This window comes from Doryrhamphus excisus, linkage group LG7, assembly GCF_037039965.1.
Source record: "Doryrhamphus excisus strain RoL-2023G ecotype Guam linkage group LG7, RoL_Dexc_Guam_v1.1, whole genome shotgun sequence".
Taxonomy (NCBI): Eukaryota; Metazoa; Chordata; class Actinopteri; order Syngnathiformes; family Syngnathidae; genus Doryrhamphus; species Doryrhamphus excisus.
In genome coordinates, this window is record NC_136363.1 from 17,519,815 (window position 1) to 17,541,101 (window position 21,287).

Consider the following 21,287-nt stretch of genomic DNA (forward strand, 5'->3'; position numbering starts at 1 on the left):
ATCATAGAGGGGGAGTGCAAATCCAGCCAGACATGACATGCGCCAGGTCACACAGCAGACGCAGACAAGACAGAGCAAGTCAACTTTTGCTGCAGGACTCCAGAATGAAATTCTGTACCCGATGCTGTCATCTTTGATTCCCTTTGACCGCAAATCCTCACAGAGAACTTCTGTGAAAAGAGACATGGTAGTTTGAACAGGCAGTTCTGCACAAAACTCCTTTTTGATGAGTCCACCATGCTTGCTGAATATACTGTTATATTCAGTGGCAGGTAAGCTAATCTATTTATCGCTCTTATTCTGTCTATTTATCTATATTTATGTTTTCAATGATGCAACATAACAACATGCTGCTTTGTGATTTTCAATTGGTCAACTCAGCAGTCATTCAAACGGTGTTGACCGGAAACAGTGACCAAACAGCCAATCACCTGTCACGCCGACGCCTTCTTCTTTCCTTCCTCCTTCCACCGGAAACATGGCGCTACGGGAGCTATCCTCGCTGGAGAAGTATTTAGGACTGAAAAAGCCAAATAAGTACAGTACTCGCGGGGAGAGAAAGGTGATAAAACTGTACTGTAGTGTGCCGGTTTAAACGAAAACGAAAGAAACGGAAGTGGTCTCCATGTCGCTGTGGAAGCTAGCTAAGGAAGCTAATGCTAATAATAAGCTAGACGTGTGCAGCTCACTACAGGGAATGATGCATTCATGAGCATAAGAGAAGAACGTGCGGGCTTGTCAATTGATATTATTTTATTATGTTATTATTGATAAGAAATATATGCCGATCTTAACCCGAAAAGACCTCTCAATTCTTGCCATTTGATGCAGTTTCTGCCAATCTGCCTCAATTTAGGTTCCTGTGCTACAGAATAATAATGGTGCCCCCCTGGTGGGCTTGGTGACCATCGCCTGCCACCTGGTGAAGGAGGCCAAGCGCCTTGAGCTGCTGGGTGGCTCTGCAGAGGACCGAGCTGTGGTGCATCAGTGGCTGGAGTATAGAGTGAGCAAGCTGGACGGCTGCAGCAAGGATGACATCAGGATTATACTGAAGGTACTTTACTGTCCACGTGTGCTCAATTTATGAAAATGCATTCAAAATTAGTACAGCAGACACTACCACAGATATAAACAAAGGCAGAAAGTACCTGAGTTCACATTTGGGCTTGAGTCTATTCCAGCAGAGGAGGCAAGGTACAGTCAGTCAATCATTCTGTACACTTATATTTATATCTGTCATCTGAAGGTTGAACACAGTCTTTTTGAATGATGTTGTGGGCACCACAGCATAGGAACTATGGTGCTTTTAGTGACTGCCAAACTGCGAAATCTCAACACTTGATGAAATAAAACATTATCAGTGAATCATAAAGACATAAACGTGTAAAAATGGTGAGCTTACTAACAGCGGTGCACCTGTATGGTTACATATTTATAAATGATCAACTATTGGTGAATGAGATGTGTTCTGTAGAATAACAGACTAAATGTAAAAGTAAGTCCACCACTGCCAACAGTACAACATAGTAAAAGCAATATAACAATTATATATATAATGTCTTCTAAAAAATAAATAAAATAATAAAAATAAAAAATAATAAACAATATAAAAATAACAAATATAATATACTCATAATTATGTATTATATATATATAATTATACATTATGAATATATAATATATAATTATATATTATGAATATATAATTATTATATTTATTATTTAAAATAAATAATAATGAATAAATATAATATAATATAATATAATAATAATGTATTTATAATTAATGTATAATTATATATTTAATATATAATATGTTTAATATATATGTATATATTAACTATATAATGATTATTATATTTATTATTTAGAATATATCATTTATTCCAAATTATTTAAATTATATGTGCAATTTACTGTTTACGCTGTACTTTACTGTATTCTCCACATTATTATTATTATTTATTACTATACGGGAGCCAGGAAATGACATTTCGTTAGCGATTTCGAAGTCTATCTATCTATATATACATATATATATATATATATATATATATATATATATATATCTTATATATCTTATATTTAATGCTGTGTGATGATGGGATATCTTATTTTTGTGAATTCCCTTTTTTTAAAGAGTAAAACCTGAAAACAAGACAATGTGTGTATTGATACTAATGACTTTGAACGTGTATTCCAATGTTTCCAACATGACTACGATGTATTTGTGGGGGCGGAATGGACAGACTTGAGCATGATGCATTTGCAAAAACTATGTTGTGTTGATTCTCTCCTGTTTTTATTAATATCCAAGTCACCTGTGAGTCTCTTCAATAGATTTGTCGCTAGTCACAGTCGTGTGGTTTTTATGAGTGAGTGCCAAATTTATCTGTGGCGGGCCCCTAGAATGAAACCTTAGCGGTCCCGCTGTGAAAGCCTCCAGAGTGTACATCCTTTGCACTGTGCACTGAGCACTGTGCTGTCAAAGTGGGGGCATAGTGTGCCCAGTGTGTGTGTCTGGTTCAAGGCGCATGCGACAGGAATACAGAGTGATGCTTGGCCTTTCTGTGACATGGCCCCTCATGACAGAGAAAAACGCCTTTATGTGCTCGACGCCAGTCAGCGTGAAATGGATCGCGAGCCGTGGGTCTGCTGGACACTCAGCGCCTCTTGGCACTGTCCTGTCAGCGTCGAGTGTGTGTATATGTGTGTGTGCGCACTGTCCAACAGTGACATACTGTTGTTGCGTGTCGGAGGAGTCACGCTGGGCGGCAGCATGTTATCTGGACAGGCCTCTTAAATATTTTAATGGTGCCACTTACAGACGGAAGTCGCCCTGAGCGGCTCAGCCCTGGTGCCCAGCGAACCCACCCCTACCCCCACCCCCACCCCGTCCTGCTGTGGCCATAACACCCTTCTTTCAAACACCAGTCATCTTCCATTAAATGACCCAAAGACACAAACTGTCAAGTGTACCACTTTAAAAAAAAAAAACTTTACACTCCAGGATGCAAACAGGAAACTCATAGCTTTTCACACGTACTGTCATTCATGGGATAAGACAACCACAAAGTCAAACACTTTGACCCCCGAACATAAACTTAGCTATCACTTCTTTAACCAGTAACTTTTTGTTTTCATGAAGTGAGAATGAAAGGAACCCTAAATGCATCAGGCTTAATAATTCAACAACAAGAGCAAACTGAACATCTGATAATATTTGACAGAGTCTGAATGTGTAAAATACTTCCGACACTGTATATACACATTTTGTAGATTTTAGATACCGTATAGAGTATATAGATACTATCTGTCATGTATCATTTTAAGGCTGTGGTCACAGGAATGCTGATATATATTTTTTTACTTTTCTTCCACACTCAAACTTTGCTTTTTGTACAGGGTACAAAAGAATTTCTAAAGTATTAAGAATACCACAATAAATCAATAAAAATATGCTTTACCAAGAAATGGACAAAAACTGGTCGGGAAGGCTGCCATGTCGCCGACGGCAACATTGAAGGAGTTTCTAAGAAGTACTGACTGTTTAGTACATGTGACCACAATGTCCTGTTTTCTTTGTGTGTGTGTGTGTGTGTGTGTGTGTGTGTTGATTGTGGGGTAGGGTGGCAACATCAAAAACAAACCCAACACACTTTAAGTCTCCCCAATGTGGTGCTGTTTTGGTGATGAGCGGTGTTGTTTCTGGCAAACATACCTACAGTGAAATATGGTGGTGGGAGCACGTTCACACATTTTTATTTCATTTATTTTTTTGTAATCTTTTTATGTAGTTGTGTGACTTACTGTATCCATCTACAGGGTCAGGCAAAATGATCTGACACCTTTGTAGGTTAAATAAAAGGCAAATAAAGTAAAGTAACAAAAAAGTGTTTTTATTTTCAAAAAGTACATATAATTCCATTCTGTTTCATTATGTTTTAAAAATTATATCAGTTCATTTCAATCCAGATCCAGTAGCTCTGAAGTTGTTAACCCATAACAAGATGGTGTTTGGAGCTGGTACGGGATCATGTCTACCAAGATTGAAGTGCAAACGGAATGCTTGTTGTGTTGCAGTTCCAGATTGGTTTGTTTTGATAAACGTTTCCACAATAAAAGCGCGATGCTCACCAGTCCAATTCATGGCAGCAACTGAAAAAGAAATGAAAAACAATGGCAGTGTAAAGAAACAAAGCAAAATGGCATTATATGTACTTGAAAATAACACTTTTTTGTTTCTTTACTTTATTTGCCTTTTATTTAACCTACAAATGTATTAATATACACATTTTTGTAATCTTTTTATGCAGTTGTGTGACTTACTGTTTCCATCTACAGGTTCAGGCAAAATGATCTGACACATTTGTAGGTTAAATAAAAGGCAAATAAAGTAAAGTAACAAAAAATTGTTTTTATTTTCGAAAAGTACATATTATGCCATTCTGTTTCATTATGTTTTAAAAATTAAATCAGTTTGTTTCAACGCAGATCCAGTAGCTCTGAAGTTGGTAACCCATAACAAGATGTTGTTTGGAGCTGGTACGGGATCATGTCTACCAAGATTGAAGCGCAAACTTGTTGTGTTGCAGTTCAAGATTTGTTTGTTTTGATAAACGTTTCCACAATGAAAGCTCACCACTAAACAAAGCAAAATGGCATTATATGAAAAAAAATGGCATTAGATGTACTTGAAAATAACACTTTTTTTTGTTTCTTTACTTTATTTGCCTTTTATTTAACCTACTAAAATATTAATATACATTGTATATACATTTTGCCTGACCCTGTACAAGAGAAATTCACACATTTCACAAAAACATGTGGGAGGCATGGTCCGCTCAGTCTTTCAGTGGAGCAGGACAGTGATAGTAATCTGCCAATGACTACCACTTGTATTTGCATGTAATGTGAACACAGAAATGGATACAGAAAGTCATTTTGGGGGATTTCTTCTCCATCCTCAGTAATAAACATATGTACTTTTCCAACCTGTACTTGACCTTAGTTCTGGGCGAGGGGAGGCAGCGGGAGCACCGCCTCTCCTCTGATGCTCGACTGGGCTTCAGCTCCATGGCTGTAGGCTACGCAGAAAAAAAAAAAAAGCAAGGATCTGATGGTGGAAGTCTGCAGTCTTCATGCCTTGTTTGGCATCAGCCACTCTTGCCGCACAATAACTCCATTTGCCCCCAAGATGCTCCGTGTGCATGGAGAGTTCCCTTCGAAAGTGCTAAAGATGCACCCCTCCCTCCCCACCACTCCCCCGGGACCAGCACTTTCCGTGCACGACTTTGGCCGCAGAAACGCACATGACGCCGGCTAAGTTTAGACGGCTTGATTAGATATGCAAAGCGAGAGTTGGAGTCATTTGGCAGCGGAGCAAACAAACAGCCTGTTTTCGTGTGGCATCTGTGCTGAGTCGCCAGTCAGTGCTTGGGACGCCGTACCCCCTCAGGATATACATCACATAGTACACATGCAAGCAAGGATTCAATGCACACAGCCAGACACGTATATAGGTTAATGAACCTGCTGTCACGCTCCCTTATTTTTAGGTCTCCGAGTACATGATCATTCGTAATCCTTCACCTTTTACAAAATAAATACATAGAAATGCTACAAAATAATCAATTAACTCAAAAACCATAGCAAGCTTACCCAAATATATGTCTAATGTAATTATCTCAATCCTGGCCATTTTTGATGATTTTGATTGATTTTTCAAGGCCCGCAGAATATTGTGTTCTTGCGCTATATCTGTAATGGTAATGGCTTAATTTCATTTGAACATGCATCAGGTTGCAATTGAATGCATCACATAATCAGTTCACAGTTCCACATGTCCAAAAGGAGTAGGAAGAAGCAAAGCTTATTAAATCCTACCCTCAATCTGGTACTTTTACAATCAGTAACTGGTACATTTGTTCACTTCCTGCCTTTCTGATATGTTTTTTTTTATTTCCTTTGTATTTTTTGCATTGTGTTTTATTTTAATTTATATATTTATATTTGTTTTTTTATTTATTTATATATGACCATATAATGACATAATGGGTACCATAGTAAGTGTCAATATAGTGATATGTAGAGCACATCATGACTGGTTCAAGACTCTTCATCCTTGTAATTAGCAAACATCAACTGCTTGTATTGTTTCTTCTTCCTTGCTCAATTTATTCCATAGTTTGATTCCACATACTGAAATGCGATGGCTTTTTAACGTAGTCTTAGCATATAAGAGTTTCAAATTTAGCACTTCTCTGAGATCATATTTCTCCTCTCTTGTAGAGAAGTATTGGAAAATAATTGTTTTGTTTTTTTTTTATAACCAGTATATAAACATGGTACATACCAAAAGAAAGGGTAGACTCTCATCTAGACTCTCATCAAATAAATGAAGACCCGAGTTCAATCCCAGCGTCGGCAATCTCTGTGTGGAGTTTGCATGTTCTCCCCGTGCATGTGTGGGTTTTCTCCGGGTACTCCGGTTTCCTCCCACATTCCAAAAACATGCTAGGTTAATTGGCGACTCCAAATTGTTCATAGGTATGAATGTGAGTGTGAATGGTTGTTTGTCTATATGTGCCCTGTGATTGTATATAACAGTATAGTGTATAAAAATATCGTATATAACAATATAACAGCCACTAAAGTCCTCATACAGCAACTTCACACTCAAATATACAAACATGTACCAATATGAATATAAAAAAAACAACTCCTTAAAAGTTTTCCCATACTGTATTGCATCTGAGCAACGCATTCATTGGGGTGCTGCAATGACGTTAGCCCCTCTCTGGGCTCCTCAAATAAAGACACACATCATCAAAAGTATAAGATGCAGATGTATTTACTACACTAAAACGGTCTGAAAGTTTAATGAATGTTAAGGAATGTTTCCTCCCACATTCCAAAAACATGCTAGGTTAATTGGCGTCTCCAAATTGTCCATAGGTATGAATGTGAGTGTGAATGGTTGTTTGTCTATATGTGCCCTGTGATTGGCTGGCGACCAGTCCAGGGTGTACCCCGCCCCTCGTGAGGATAAGCGGTAGAAAATGAAGTGTGTGTGCATGCATTAAAATGTCCCTTCAATAGTTTAGCTAGTATGTTAATACAGCATTAACTCATTAAAAAAATTTTATTAACCCAAAACCAAGGTTAACGTGTGTGTTTTTCTTCTTCCAGGACCTCAACCTTTACCTGCAAGACAAAGTTTACATGGCCGGCAACCACTTCAGCATAGCAGATCTGCTCATGTATAATGGAATTCACCCACTAATAGTGAGTTATTGTGTTTTAATCGTATCGATCTATTAACTAAGAGGAGATCATGTGGAGATGTAAGGTCATCCTGCCCGCCAGGCAGAGCGTCACTTTTGGTTTGGCGTTTAATGTTCACTTCACAAGATTTCACAATCATTTAAATCCGACCCCTGGTCTGAGGCGGCGATGTTGTCAAGCTCCAGCTGATTAGATCTTGACTGGTTTTTCCAAATTTTCCAAGGACATGTTGATTTGTTTGGCTATGAATCATCTGCTGTTTTAGTCTGCATCCTGCATCATAGTTGCCCTCGTTTTTCATTGGTGCAACATTGACCTCTGCTAGGCTCATGGTTCACATTTTGCCAGACAGTCTGCGGTAATAATGACATCACCGTCCTCTCCCCCCCCCACCCTAGGCGGAGTTGACCTTCCAGGAAAAGGAGCAGTACCTGAATGTGACACGGTGGTTTGACCACATCCAGCATCACGCCGGCATCCGCCACCACCTCCCTCGGGTAGTTGTGCTCAGGAACAGAATTTACACCAGTAAACACCACTGAGGCTCCAGGAACGGTAGCAACATCCGCAGACCTTTTTCAGTTATTTGCCACAAACTGCTCCGTATCAAAACAGTAAACATCTGTCGAGAGGGGCACAAGCTGTCACAGGATTGCTTCTAAATAATAACGCCTTCTGGCACTATTTCTGGCACTATTTCAAATAAGCGCCCCATTTTGATCTGCGTGCAAAACTAATATTTCCCTTAGTGTTGTTTGTGTTATGTGTGTGTGTGTGTGTGTGTTTGAGTGCAATGTGGCGACAAACCGATACATTTGCTGCTAACTTAATAAAAATGTAATTGACGTTCATTGCTGATTGTTGGTGGTGTTCAACCGCTGTGTCCACACTACGTAGATCAGGGGTCTCAAACTCAATTTTTTTCAGATTAAAATGAACAAAGCATTATTAGAGCCCTGTAGACATGACAAAATACGACTATAGTCACACTTATACTTTTTTTATTTACAACATATTGCGCAACTGCAGGGTCTTGAGACACATGCTAACTCGCAAACTAGAGAGCTAGCGACCTAAACGGTAGCCTTCAAGTTATTTCCTTTAAACTTAAATAGCCAAAAACTTACCACTTCCACACGGATAGGGAGGATAACTATTAACAGTTATTTAACCTTTAACATGAACATTAATCAAACGTAATAATTTTTTTTGGGTACATGATACCATACAGCATATATGTCAGAGTCAAGACCCGCGGGCCACATCAGGCCCGCAAGAGGGTTTTACCTGGCCCGCGTGATGATATTAATCTATTATTAGATTCGGCCCGCAGATAAACTGTATTACATTTCCCACAATGCAACAGGGGGAGCATAGCGGGAGGCGGCTTAATTTATTCAGCAGTCATTCAGCATCAGTCATTAGCACAACAGCAAAAGTTAATTTACAGATACCCATCAACAATGGCAAAACGGAAGGTGGACGGTGAAAACGGGCTTTCAAACAAGGTGGGAGTTGGAGTACATGTTCACGGAGGTAGCTGGAAAACCTGTGTGTCTTCTATGTGGAGAAAGTGTGGCGGTGATGAAAGAATATAATATGAGACGGCATCATGAAACAAAACACACAAACAAAAACAAGATTCTGGACATGGAACAAAGGCTACAGAAGGTCGAGGAATTAAAACGAGGCCTCAAATCTCAACAGTCTGTTCAGAAAAGCCCAGTCGAAAAAAAACTCAACATAAATTTTATGTTATGAGTTTTTTTATATAAAGGACATTTGTATTTTGTGCCTGCTGAAATTAAAAATGACTGACAGAGTCATAAGAAAATATTGCTTTATTTATCCAATGATATTGTAATATATTTGTTATGTTTTCAGTAGGTTAAATCTTGGTTTTAATGAAGATTGGACAGTCCGGCCCTCGGCTTGTGGCCAAATGTTTTATTTGGCCCTCCGTCCATTTGACATTGACACCCCTGCCATAGAGCATCCATATCAAACTTGCGCGGGCCGCACTAACATTAAACTTTCATATCAAGGCGGGGGCCTCAAACTAGTGTCCTACGGGCCACATTTGGCCTGCGGGCCGTGTGTTTGAGACCCCTGACGTAGATAGTAGATAGGGGAGGTACCGTGCGAACAAGATACATATACACTGACATTGCTAACCCTGTTGCTGTATCTTAGCTCAGGATGCTGCGGTTTTATAGTCCATAGTCTCCTCATTGCTGCAGCAGCCCTCAGTCTCGCATTCTTAGATGTAAATACAAGAAGCTCATTCTTTTCCTTTATTTGCCAGCAAGTTTGATTCTCACTAGCCACGTTTACATGAGGAGTTTTTCTCTTTCCGAATGACCTTTCCGAAAGCAATGGTATACATGGAAAGGTATATTCCAATGGCGTGTCTACATGCGCCGCTATAATCAACCAGAATAGTCAATGGGGCATTCGCAGTAAAACGTAAACACCAACATCACGTGATACCGACTTCCTCCAGTTTTTTTTTTCACTTGTTGGAATAACTCCGTATTGCCAGTTTTTCGTTGGTCCAGTCTTGAAATTTACTTTGAATCAAAAACAAACTTTCCGAAGCAGTCCAGTGCCGATTGCTCGCCTCCATTTTTTTAAATCGAAGAAGTTGCATGTTACGTCATATCTCAGCATTCGCTGAAAGTTCCCGGGAACAGGAAAAGATAAAGTTCAATCTTGCTAATATTTTATAATTAAGCTCGGCACATGTTTTATATAGATATGTATTTTATTTTTTTAATACAACTGGACTTGTGAATGGCGTATAGAAGGGTTTAGATTCTGTTCCACAGATGGCGCTAATGCACACGAAAGCTGCTTGCCAACCGCCAATAAACAACAGAAGAAGAAAAACGCAGTCTGACAACTTTCCGATTGAGCGGGTACAAGATACTTCAATCGGATTGGGGAAAGGAATATTCCACCCCTGTGAATCCGATTATATATTCATTCGGATTGCCACTTTTCTTTCGGAATGAGGTGTATACAAAGGTTAGATTCTTTCCGTTTGAGCAAATAACCCGAATGGAATTGGAACATTTGGGTCCATGTAAACGTGGCTACTAATGCATTCGGTGCATTTTATTGACTTAATATTCCACGTCTTGGTAGTGTGCATTAATTGTTTTTAGGCATAACTTGGACCATTTTTTTTTGGGGGGGGGGGGATGCACGCTCGATCGCACCACTTCCTCGGCACCAGTCGTGTGGGGGGCCGCAGCAGCGAGCAGTCGAGCATCAGCCCCAGAGTCAAGAGATCAGATCGAGGCTCTGCGCAGTCCCACTAAGCACCGCTGTTGATGCTGCAGGCCAGGGAAGAGGGCAGCGGGCTCACCAGCTGCCACACACATCCAGCCAGCCAGCCAGACTAGGCTAGCCAAGTCTAGGCCCCCCCTTAGGCGACAGTCAGCCACTGTGTGTCACTTCAGCCCTCTCACTCCTACTGGGCATCTGGAGGAGAGATAAGGACGAAGGAAGGAAGGAAGGCTTCCACGGCGAGGAGAGAAAAGAGCACCCAGAGGCCGAGGGATCTTTTTGTGATGTGGACAATGATCCGTGCCCCCAGAAGGTGCACCGCTGCTGGCTGCCGGTTCTCTGTTAGAGCCTGAGAAGGTGTGAATGACGCAGTTATTTCCATTGCAAATGTTGCCAATTCACATGTTTTAATACTAATATTATCTTTTCTGTTTCTCAAGATTCAAAAGAGCCCATGACCCCTGTGATAGTCATGTGTAACCATCATCCATCATTTATTTTCCAAAATCAACCAGAAGACGAACATTGTTCCAAAAAAAAAAAAAAAAAAAGTCTGCCCGACCGCCTGCTGTGTTTTTGTGGTAAGTGTTCTGATGAAGATATAAGGAAGAGGAAAAATAGCTCACGGTCATCCAAACAGGCCTTGTGACTCGACGGGACAGTTTGTGGTGTTGGGGAGCCATTAAAGACGCCTTTGTCTCCTCGCTTGTGTTAACGGAATGTCGGAATGCCGTGCTGTCAAGACTGTTTGCCGCAAAAGTTGCCCCTGGACACATTTTCCAAATGAATTTGTGTTTTTAATGACGCCATGATTCCTTGTTCCGCTGCATATAAGATGAATAATATACTTCATGGAGGTTATGGGAGTTTAAAAAAACACTTTTTGGGTTCATTAAAAAAATAAAATTGAATGATTTAATAGGTGATTAATGATAGAGATTAGTATGGTATATAATAAAGCAAAAAATGTAAAGCAGGACATTTCTATACATTAAAAATAATGTAAAACTAGTTTAAAAGAATTGCTAGGCTAGGTCTTTTATGGCGTGTTTAAAATAAAATTAATAAAAATGTTTTTTTTTTTTCTAGAAGCCCTCCTGACCCAGCCCAGAAACAAAAAAATGGAGAAATGACGACGACATCGTCCCAATAAGGTAGTGTGAATTTTTGCTGGACCATAAATACTTTAAGTTACTTAAAAATGTGATCTTTTAGCTGTTCGGTCAACAAGTGAAGGACTACTGAGAGAGTCAAGGAATTCAGGAAGAAAGATGAGAAATTTGGCACAAAAAAAACCAAAAAAAAAACATGACAAAACCTGCAGACATCTGCGAATAAACAGCCTGCCCAGAAATGTTGGCAATGTCATAAATTTGAGACAAAATCCTCTCAATGTGCCAATGGCTGCTATCCATTGTGATTGTGATTTATGAAAGGGTTTAAAAAAAAAAAATTCTTTATTTTTTAGTTTGGCAAACCTAAATTAATAATAAATTTCAATTAAAAAATTATTCATTATTATCCATCACTGATCATTATTAATCAGTGAATAAATTAATAAAAAAATCAGTGAATAAATTAATTAAAAAAACAAAACAATAGAACAAATTAAATAAAATAATATACTAATGATATCTCAGGTTTGGGTGCTTTTACATTAAAATACACTACATATATTTCAACATATTTGCATTTTTTTTTAATCATAGGGAGTATTGTGAATTTTTGTGCTGTAAAAAAATGTTTAGTATTCAATTAAAAATAATTATTCATCACTGATCATTATTAATTAGTGAATAAATTAAATTAATCAAAAAAACAAACCAATAAAACAAATTAATTTAAATAAAATCAGATACTAGAAAAATTAATTTTGCAAACCTAAATAATTTCAATTAAAAAATAATTCATTATTATTCATCACTGATCATTATTAATCAGTGAATAAATTCAATTAATAATAAAAAAACAATAGAACAAATTAATTTAAATAATATCATATACTAGAAAAATAATAATATTTCAGGTTTGGCTGCTTTTACATTAAAATACACTACGTATATTTCAATATATTTGCAATTTTTTTTAAATCATAGGCAGTATAGTGAATTTTTGTGCTGTAAAAAAAGTTTAGTATTAAATTAAAAAATAGCTCATTATTCGTCACTGATCATTATTAATCAGTGAATTAATGAAATTAATAAAAAAAAACCAAAACATAGAACAAGTGAATTTAAATAAAATCATACACTAGAAAAATAATTTGTTTCGCAAACCTAAATAATGTCAGTTAAAAAATAATTCATTATTCGTCACTGATCATTATTAATCAGTGAATAAATTAAATTTAATTAATTAAAAAAACAAAACAATATAACAAATTAATTTAAATAAAATCATATACTAGAAAAATAATATCTCAGGTTTGGGTGCTTTTACATTAAAATACACAACATATATTTCAACATATTTGCATTTTTTTTTCATCATAGGGCGTATTGTGAATTCTTGTGCTGGAAAAAAATGTTTTGTATTTTATTGGCTTTGGTAAACAATGTAAAATGCTCCAAAACATACGTGGGCCTTCAAAATATTAGATTTGCACACACAAAGGTGTGGCGTACAAGCTGAGCCCCGGTTGGAAGGTATCTGCTTCATGACAAGCGAAAAGAGTCAAGTGTTGCCCACACGTCACCCTCACACGCTCCGTCAACACCTTTGCCGCCTCGTGTTTTCCAATCACATAAGACGGAGAACCCCCAACCGTCCATTTGACACCGGCGCCACCACCCCTTTCACTGTTGTCATGAACATCAGGGAGAAGGCGCGCCATCGGTGTGGACATGTGCTAAGATGAGGGCAGCGTCTGTGGCTGACTGATTCACTGGAACCATCAACGGCGAGTGGTGGGGAGGCCGGCGTTATCGTGTCGTAAGCTCTTTTGACAGCGTTTATTATTGCGCTCTGACGCGGGGTGACAGTTGTACCATGCGCCTGTAAAGATGGCATCTGATTGTCGATGGAGATTACGTGGTGCTCGAGCAAGGTTGTGAAGGACGTGAGGGGGTGGACCATCTTAATGTGGTCTTCCAGTGAACTTATTAACCGAGGCAGGCATTAATAAGCCTCTTCTCACTTGTGAGGAGAAAAAGTGTGAGGCCACATTATGACTTGCATACGTTATTTACTTCAATAAGTGGCCTCCGCTCCAATCGATGAGATTGTTACTTCAGTTCAAAGACGCTATTCTTGTTGCTAACCCAAACAGCAGCACCTAGCATGGCATGTTTTATGTGCTTGCTCCACAATGTTTTGATTTTTTTTTATCTAATAGCAGTCTAAAAATACTCTTTTTTTCGCAATTTCACATCCACCATTAACAGTATATTATTGTGATAAAATATTTTTATCTGATAATATTTTACAATAGTTCATATTTTTATTAGCCATTTTTATACATTAATTAGATTTTCAGTATTTACAGGAAAATTTTGTTTAAGATTTTCTATTGATATTTTAAAATGATGCTGATATTTGTCAAAATTTTTATTAGTCATTTTAATTCTTAATTTCTTTTTCCGTATTTACAAAAAATTATTTACTTAACTACTTAATTTTATACTTTTAATACTTATTTTTATTTATTTATTTTTCAAAATGTGCAGGAAAATTATGAATGAATAATAATTTGCTTTTAGTATTTACTGGGAAATTTTTAATAAATATGCATTTTTTGTTATTTTATATTTTATGTAATAATGATGCCTATAATATTTTTGAGTCACTATAATAATTTGCTATTCAGTATTAACAAGAACATTTGTATATTTTGGTTATTTAATATTATAAAACTAAACCCTATGAGCTGATAAACTAGATAAATGGGATATTTTCTTAATTAGTTTCAATTAATTTATTGTAATATATGTGTTTGTAGTCAAATATTTTTGAGTATTAAGATTGCTAATTTGTCCATTAATATTTAATATTTATTTATTTTTCAAAATTTGCTGGAAAATTATGAATGAATAATAATTTGCTTTCAGTATTTACTGGGAAATTATTAATAAATATGTATTTTTTGTTATTTTATATTTTATGTAATAATGATGCTAATAATATTTTTACGAGTCATTATAATAATTTGCTATTCAGTATTTACAAGAAAATTTGTATATTTTGGTTATTTAATATAATAAAACTTAACCCTATGAGCTGATAAACTGAATAAATTTGATATTTTCTTAATTAGTTTCAAATAATTTATTGTAATATATGTGCTTGTAGTCAAATATATTTTTGAGTATTACAATTGTTAATTTGTCCATTAATATTTGATAATTATTATATTTCTCACTGTTATTTTACTCATCTGATTGTATTACATAAGAAATACTATACTGTATATTGTACATAGATTTATTATTAATTTAGTTTAATTTAGTATTATTAATTCAATACTAATATAAAACATGGCACTTGACGTTATTGTGGTTATCAGTTAAAGATAAAGCCACTGTATTGGATCTCATTGTACGTCCAGTCCTTATGTAAGAATCCATCATGGCCGACCTCAAAAAGTATATTCATTCTCAGAAATAAATTGGCCATCACAGGAACACATTTTTATCGTACTTACTTTTCGACTTTCTCTGTGTGATATGCGGCTTACATAAGGATCCCAGGTGTGCAGCCAAGCCACACTTTGAGATGCATCTTTTCAGCTCATCAATCAGGGAGATGGGTGGCTGACTCGGCACGGAAGGTAGCTGAGGTACATATGTGTGACCTGGGGCGAGGAGATCGCACAACCTCAAGTGTGTGTGTGTGTGTCCCTTGTGCTCTCCTTCGCACACGTGAATGTTCTTGAATTAGCCGCCTCGGTCGCTTTGCCAACCCTTCTGTTGATCGACCTCAGCTGCTGCTCTTTTGCATACGTGTGTACTCTTCTTTATGGAACAAAACTTATTAATCATGGTAACTACAGACGTGGCCCAAAGTTTTAAAAATAACACAAATCTTAATGTTCAGTTTTTTGACATCAATTTGCATATACTTCAAAATGTTATGAGGAGTGATAAGTTGATTCAATTAAATCATAAAGAATTCTATTATTTAGAATGTATTTTTGAAGAAAGGCCCTCTTTGTAATGAAAATAAACTCCATTTCCACTGCATTTCAGCCCCGCCACAAAAGGACCAGCTGATGATATCATGTTAGTTTAGTGCAAGGGTCTCAAACTCAATTTACTTGGGGGCCACTGGAGCTAGGGTCTGGGTGAGACTGGGCTGCATCAGGTATTCAAAAAAAAAAAACAAAAAAACACATTTATTAAAAACAGAAAAATGCTTTGCTTTTGGTTCCGATTTTCTACAAGAAAAGCTCTGATAAAACATTCCACTGTTCTCAAATATCTTACTTTTTATTTTTCTACACAAAATAAGATAAAAAATAAATAAACAAATCAAGAATAAAGAAAATCAATCAATCAGTAATAAATAAATAAATATAATAATAATAATAATAATAAAACGGCAAATAATAAAAATGTAAGAAACCACATATAGTTGGTGGGTAGACAAATTATTTTTTTCAGATTAAAATTAACAAAGCATTATTAGAGCCCTGTAGACATAACAAAACACGACTATAGTCACATTTATACTCTTTTTATTTACAACATATTGCGCAACTGCAGGGTCTTGAGACACATGCTAACTCGCAAGCTAGAGAGCTAGCGACCTAAACGGTAGCCTTCAAGTTATTTCCTTTAAACTTAAATAGCCCAAAGCTTACCACTTCCACACGGATAGGGAGGATAACTATTAACAGTTATTTAACCTTTAACATGAACATTAATCAAAAGTAATAATTTTTTCTGGGTACATGATAGCATACATCATCCATATCAAACTTGCGCAGGCCACACTAATAGTAAACTTTCATATCAAGGCGGGGGCCTCAAACTAGTGTCCTGCGGGCCACATTTGGCCCGCAGGCCGCGTGTTTGAGACCCCTGGTTTAGTGATTTTTCTGGTTAACATAGGTGAAAGTGTTAACAATGACTCTGTCTGATTGAGTGACAATAACAGACTGGGAGCTTTAAAGGGGGGGTGTTTGGAATCTTTGTTTTTCCTGTGTTAACCTTGGTTACTTGCATGTAAACAGGTAAATCATTTCTTAGCACAAAAGTACCGGGGTACTGAGGTAAAACAGTTCTCTCTTATGAATCTGAAGTTCTTGCAGCAAGAAACACACACAAAAAAAGTTTTAATCGCTGACTTGACTCACATTCACCATAATTAATGCACAATCCTTTATTCAAATGTTCTACAAATTTCTCACCACCACATCCTCCCCCAGTCTACCCCCCCCCCCCAACCCCACAGGTCATGTCACGTAACTTCAGCCTGCCCCCCTGCTCTAATATGTTCTGATAGGACGCCTCCAGGGAAGTTGACTTCTCACTGAGAAGTGATACTAAAAGTAATTGCGGCTGAAACCTTGTGAGTGGAGGGGGTGTATTTGAAATAGTATTATTATGTAGGGGGGGGGATCTTGGGTGGGCAGAGAGCACTGCCCTCAGCCATTTCCTGTAATGTGACCACCATGGGAAAAAAAAACACAGCAACAGTCTACTTCATTTGCATATTTCTCATCTGCATACGTCACCGCCTTGTGAATTTTTATCCCCTGTCTTTGAATATTATAATATAATGGCTTTTAATTTGAGAGGACTAATTTATTTAAACCTGCAGTTAAATGCAATGTGCCTCATTTGCCTAATGAATGAATAAAACCGGGGGGTTAGCTGGTTATTAGAACATAAACACTTTCATTGGATTGAGTAGGAGTAGTTATTTTCAATGACCCTTCTTCCGCTGACAAATTAATACTTTAACTATAAACTTCACCGTTTCAATCCTGATAAAAGTGATCTATTCTTAAGATTTACTTCTACACAAAGGAAGCATTCTCGTATTTTTGCCGTGAAATAATAAGATGCATTCAACAGAAAATAGCTTTTTCAAATGAAGCTCAGTTATGATGTAATGTTCACATAGTTCAGGGGTGTCCAAAGTGCAGCCCCGAGGCCATTTTTTTTAATGCGCCGGTGGCACATACCAGAAATATCTTTTAAAGGGAAAGCAAAAGCTTTGTATTGAGTTGTGGACTCCTATTGAGCAGTTACACACAATAACCCGCACAGAAAACATTCTAGAGCTTCCATAATCTGCACCTATTCCACTTGTATTTCCTTTGATTTATAGTTGCCGTCAAAATAGTCTGTTTTAATTATTTAAAAAAAAATAATAATAATAATAATTTATTCAGAGATGCACGGTGGGGAAGTGATTAGGGTGCAGACCTCACAGCTAGGAGACCAGGGTTCAATCCCAACCTCGGCCATCTCTGTGTGGAGTTTGCATGTTCTCCCCGTGCATGCATGGGTTTTCTCCGGGTACTCCGGTTTCCTCCCACATTCCAAAAACATGCTAGGTTAATTGGCGACTCCAAATTGTCCATAGGTATGAATGTGAGTTTGAATGGTTGTTTGTCTATATGTGCCCTGTGATTGGCTGGCGACCACTCCAGGGTGTAATTTATTCCAACCACGGCCTGCCTTCAGGCACGCCCATGGCTGTGATTGGCCACCTGACCTAACTACACATTTTGTCAGAGGCACTGTTGGTACCATGGAGCTCATTTTGCAACACCCTCAGAAACAGAGCGTTTTGAGCCAACCCAAACTTCTTTCAGGGCTCACTTCCAAATGCGCAAACCTTATTTTCTGAACCTTTGGCATCGTTTAATACAAGAATACAACATTTATTGGTCAGAAAAGTGGAAAAAGCATAATACAGTAAAGTCTTGTTATATCGATATTGTCGGGAGTCGGAAAAAATATCGATATAACCGGCCTGTCGATATATGCGATCCTGCGCCGAACTACATTAAAAGTGGGCAATAATGCACTCGACATTGTTCTATAGTATAGAACAATGTTGAGCAGCTTAAATCAATCTTTCCTTAAGGATTTCAATACCAAAAAAGAACACGGCGAACGGCTGCTTCCAGTCAACTTTATTTTTCACACTTCCACCACCAGAGCACAGCACACACACCGATTCCCGCACTTCCTAGTTCACAGGTCATGCTCAACCCGCCCCACATAGCTGGCCAAACACATGCCTGCAACAGAAGAACCAACTGCGTTCGTGGGTTCTCTCGTGTGTATAGATTCTATACACACGAGAGAAACCACGAACGCCAGCATGTACATATGAAAAACAGTGATTATTGCAAGCGATAAAAAGATATCTGAATACAACACAATTAAATACATGTATTTGTACGCTTGTGTCTTCGTTGGAATAGGTGTGTATGCTATGTCAGTTGGTTCTTCTGTTGCAGGCATGTGTTTGGCCAGCTATGTGGGTTGAGCATGACCTGTGAACCAGGAAGTGCGGGAATCGATGTGTGTGCTGCGCTCTGGTGGTGGAAGTGTGAAAAATAAAGTTGACTGGAAGCAGCCGTTTGCCGTGTTCTTTTTTGGTATTGAAATCCTTAAGCAAAGATTGATTTAAGCTGCTTTTGTATCGATATAAGCAGACCAAATTGGCTGGCGGGAGATGAAAAGGGCATCGTAGTAACCGGATTATCATAATAACTAATGGAACTAATTATATCATAAAAGACTAGAAATTTGCCGGGAAATGAAAATAGTATCGTAATAAGTAGTAATTCGTTATAACCGATATCGATATAACGAGACTTTACTGTAGATCCCCTTTAAACCTGGTGCATTCTAAGGAACAATTAATTCATTCATTTTCTACCGCTTTTTCCTCACAGTAGAGTGTATAAAAATATTGTATATAACAATATAACAGTCTCTAAAGTCATCATACAGCCACTTCACACTCAAATATACAAACATGTACCAATTCATTTATTCATTTGCTACCGCTTTTCCTCACGAGGGTTGCGGGGGTGCTGGAGCCTATCCCAGCAGTCTTCAGGCGAGAGGCGGGTACACCCTGGACTGGTCGCCAGCCAATCACAGGGCACATATAGACAAACAACCATTCACACTCACATTCATACCTATGGACAATTTGGAGTCGCTAATTAACCTAGCATGTTTTTGGAATGTGGGAGGAAACCGGAGTACCCGGAGAAAACCCACGTAAACATGCAAACTCCACACAGAGATGGCCGAGGGTGGAATTGAACCCTGGTCTCCTAGCTGTGAGGTCTGTTCGCTTACCACTCGTCTGCCGTGCAGTCTAAGGGACAATATCAATCTCAAATATTTTCAAGTCATTAACATATTTTGGTGTCTACATCGAAATAAGACACTTACGGGGATAGTTGCGGTTTTAAAGTAAGCTGCTCTGTGTTTGTTTGTGTGTTTAACAGTGACAGCCATGGAGAAGCAGAAGACAAACAGATCGCCAAAAGGTTCGACACAAGCTAATTCTCCAATTTGCGGTGTGTGAAATGAATTACACTTCTGTGTATACATAGGAAGTACAATAGCCAGTGGGCCGTGTTTGTCAAGAAGTGGAGGGCCGCGGGTGGAGTGGAGTGGGGATGGTTGAGTGTTTGTGTTGCTTCGATTCACACCTACGAGGACACACGAGTGCCACTTGCATCCCCAAATGAGTTGCATTGACGGAGTCTGTCAAAGTAAAAGACAATATAGAGTTCACTCTAAAGTTGATGCCTTTTTGTTGACCTTGAGCGACAGTTACTGAAGTGTCTTAACAGCACTTGATCAGGATGGGGAAAAAAAAAATGAAAACACACCCTTTATTCAGGCTAAATTTAACAGCACATGACACACAGCTGATCAGTGGCGTCTTTGAAAGAAGAGGCGAGGAGCGGGGGAGGGGGTGGGAGGGGGGCGTGAAATCGACATTTGGACAGGAACACACAAAGTCATCTCTATGCCTCCTGATCCCCGTATCTCACACACACACATTGAACTATCTAACCACCTCAAAGTTGCCACATGTCACTAATGTTGACCCTCTTTGAAGTGAAACACACGCACACACAGCCTCAGGGATGAAGGTGGGAGCATGAAAGATGCTCATGATGGGACGGGGGCGTGGTGGCGGACGGCGTCGACAATAGACGCCAGTGTGCGGCGTTTCGCTGCAGGATGCTTGGCTAAATACACAACAAACACCTTTTAACAGTCAGATGTTTGAAATGCTTCCTCGGTGGCATCCAAACGTACACACACGGGTCAGAGCCCGGGGGGGGCGGTTGGGAGAGATAGCGGCCCTGCATAGCGGACTCCCCCCTTGTGACTTGCACAGCTGTCATGTTCCTCTTTACAGATCTTATTGATGCTCTAACCTCAGGGATGGGAGCATGTGATGACACCACACACACACACACACACACACAGTCAATGCATACATTGACAAGTGAAAGTATTCAAACCCTTACCAAATACTGGCACACTGTTGCAATGCAATTTCACACGGTTGTGTCTTTGCTATGCTTAAAAGGACTTTTATTTATTAAGTATTTTTGCAACACATTCTTAAGCCACTGCCCTAACTTTTACCCCAAGGGCCCCATTTATACACTTCATACCCTTAAAAATGTTAAAACCAGCCAATAGAAAATCAAGCAGCAAGCCGAAAAAAGTCCTCTGTGCCGCATTTTGGACACCTCCGCCCTTATGCAT

At 38.3% G+C, this 21,287-nt stretch overlaps 1 protein-coding gene and 1 long non-coding RNA gene across 2 annotated transcripts; both read left to right on the forward strand.

Annotated features, from left to right (window-relative positions):
- The first annotated feature begins 413 nt into the window (after nucleotides 1-413).
- Nucleotides 414-8,138, forward strand: eef1e1 (eukaryotic translation elongation factor 1 epsilon 1). The gene is made up of 4 exons (XM_058060139.2): nucleotides 414-562; nucleotides 857-1,054; nucleotides 7,192-7,287; nucleotides 7,686-8,138. Exons 1-4 carry the CDS (start codon nucleotides 479-481, stop codon nucleotides 7,827-7,829), a joined length of 522 nt encoding a protein of 173 aa, XP_057916122.2. The 5' UTR covers nucleotides 414-478; the 3' UTR covers nucleotides 7,830-8,138.
- Nucleotides 8,139-10,610: 2,472 nt separating this feature from the next.
- Nucleotides 10,611-20,374, forward strand: LOC144899486 (uncharacterized). The gene is made up of 4 exons (XR_013627617.1): nucleotides 10,611-10,935; nucleotides 11,019-11,159; nucleotides 11,668-11,732; nucleotides 20,003-20,374. It is a non-coding gene; the product is annotated as an uncharacterized LOC144899486 (long non-coding RNA).
- The last annotated feature ends 913 nt before the right edge of the window (nucleotides 20,375-21,287 follow it).

Excerpts from the sequence above, each read along its gene's own strand:
- eef1e1 (XM_058060139.2), top strand. The coding sequence starts at position 479 with ATGGCGCTACGGGAGCTATCCTCGCTGGAGAAGTATTTAGGACTGAAA. Across the intron at positions 1,055-7,191 it reads ACATCAGGATTATACTGAAG|GACCTCAACCTTTACCTGCA; the intron begins GTACTTTACTGT and ends TTCTTCTTCCAG. Across the intron at positions 7,288-7,685 it reads ATGGAATTCACCCACTAATA|GCGGAGTTGACCTTCCAGGA; the intron begins GTGAGTTATTGT and ends CCCCCACCCTAG.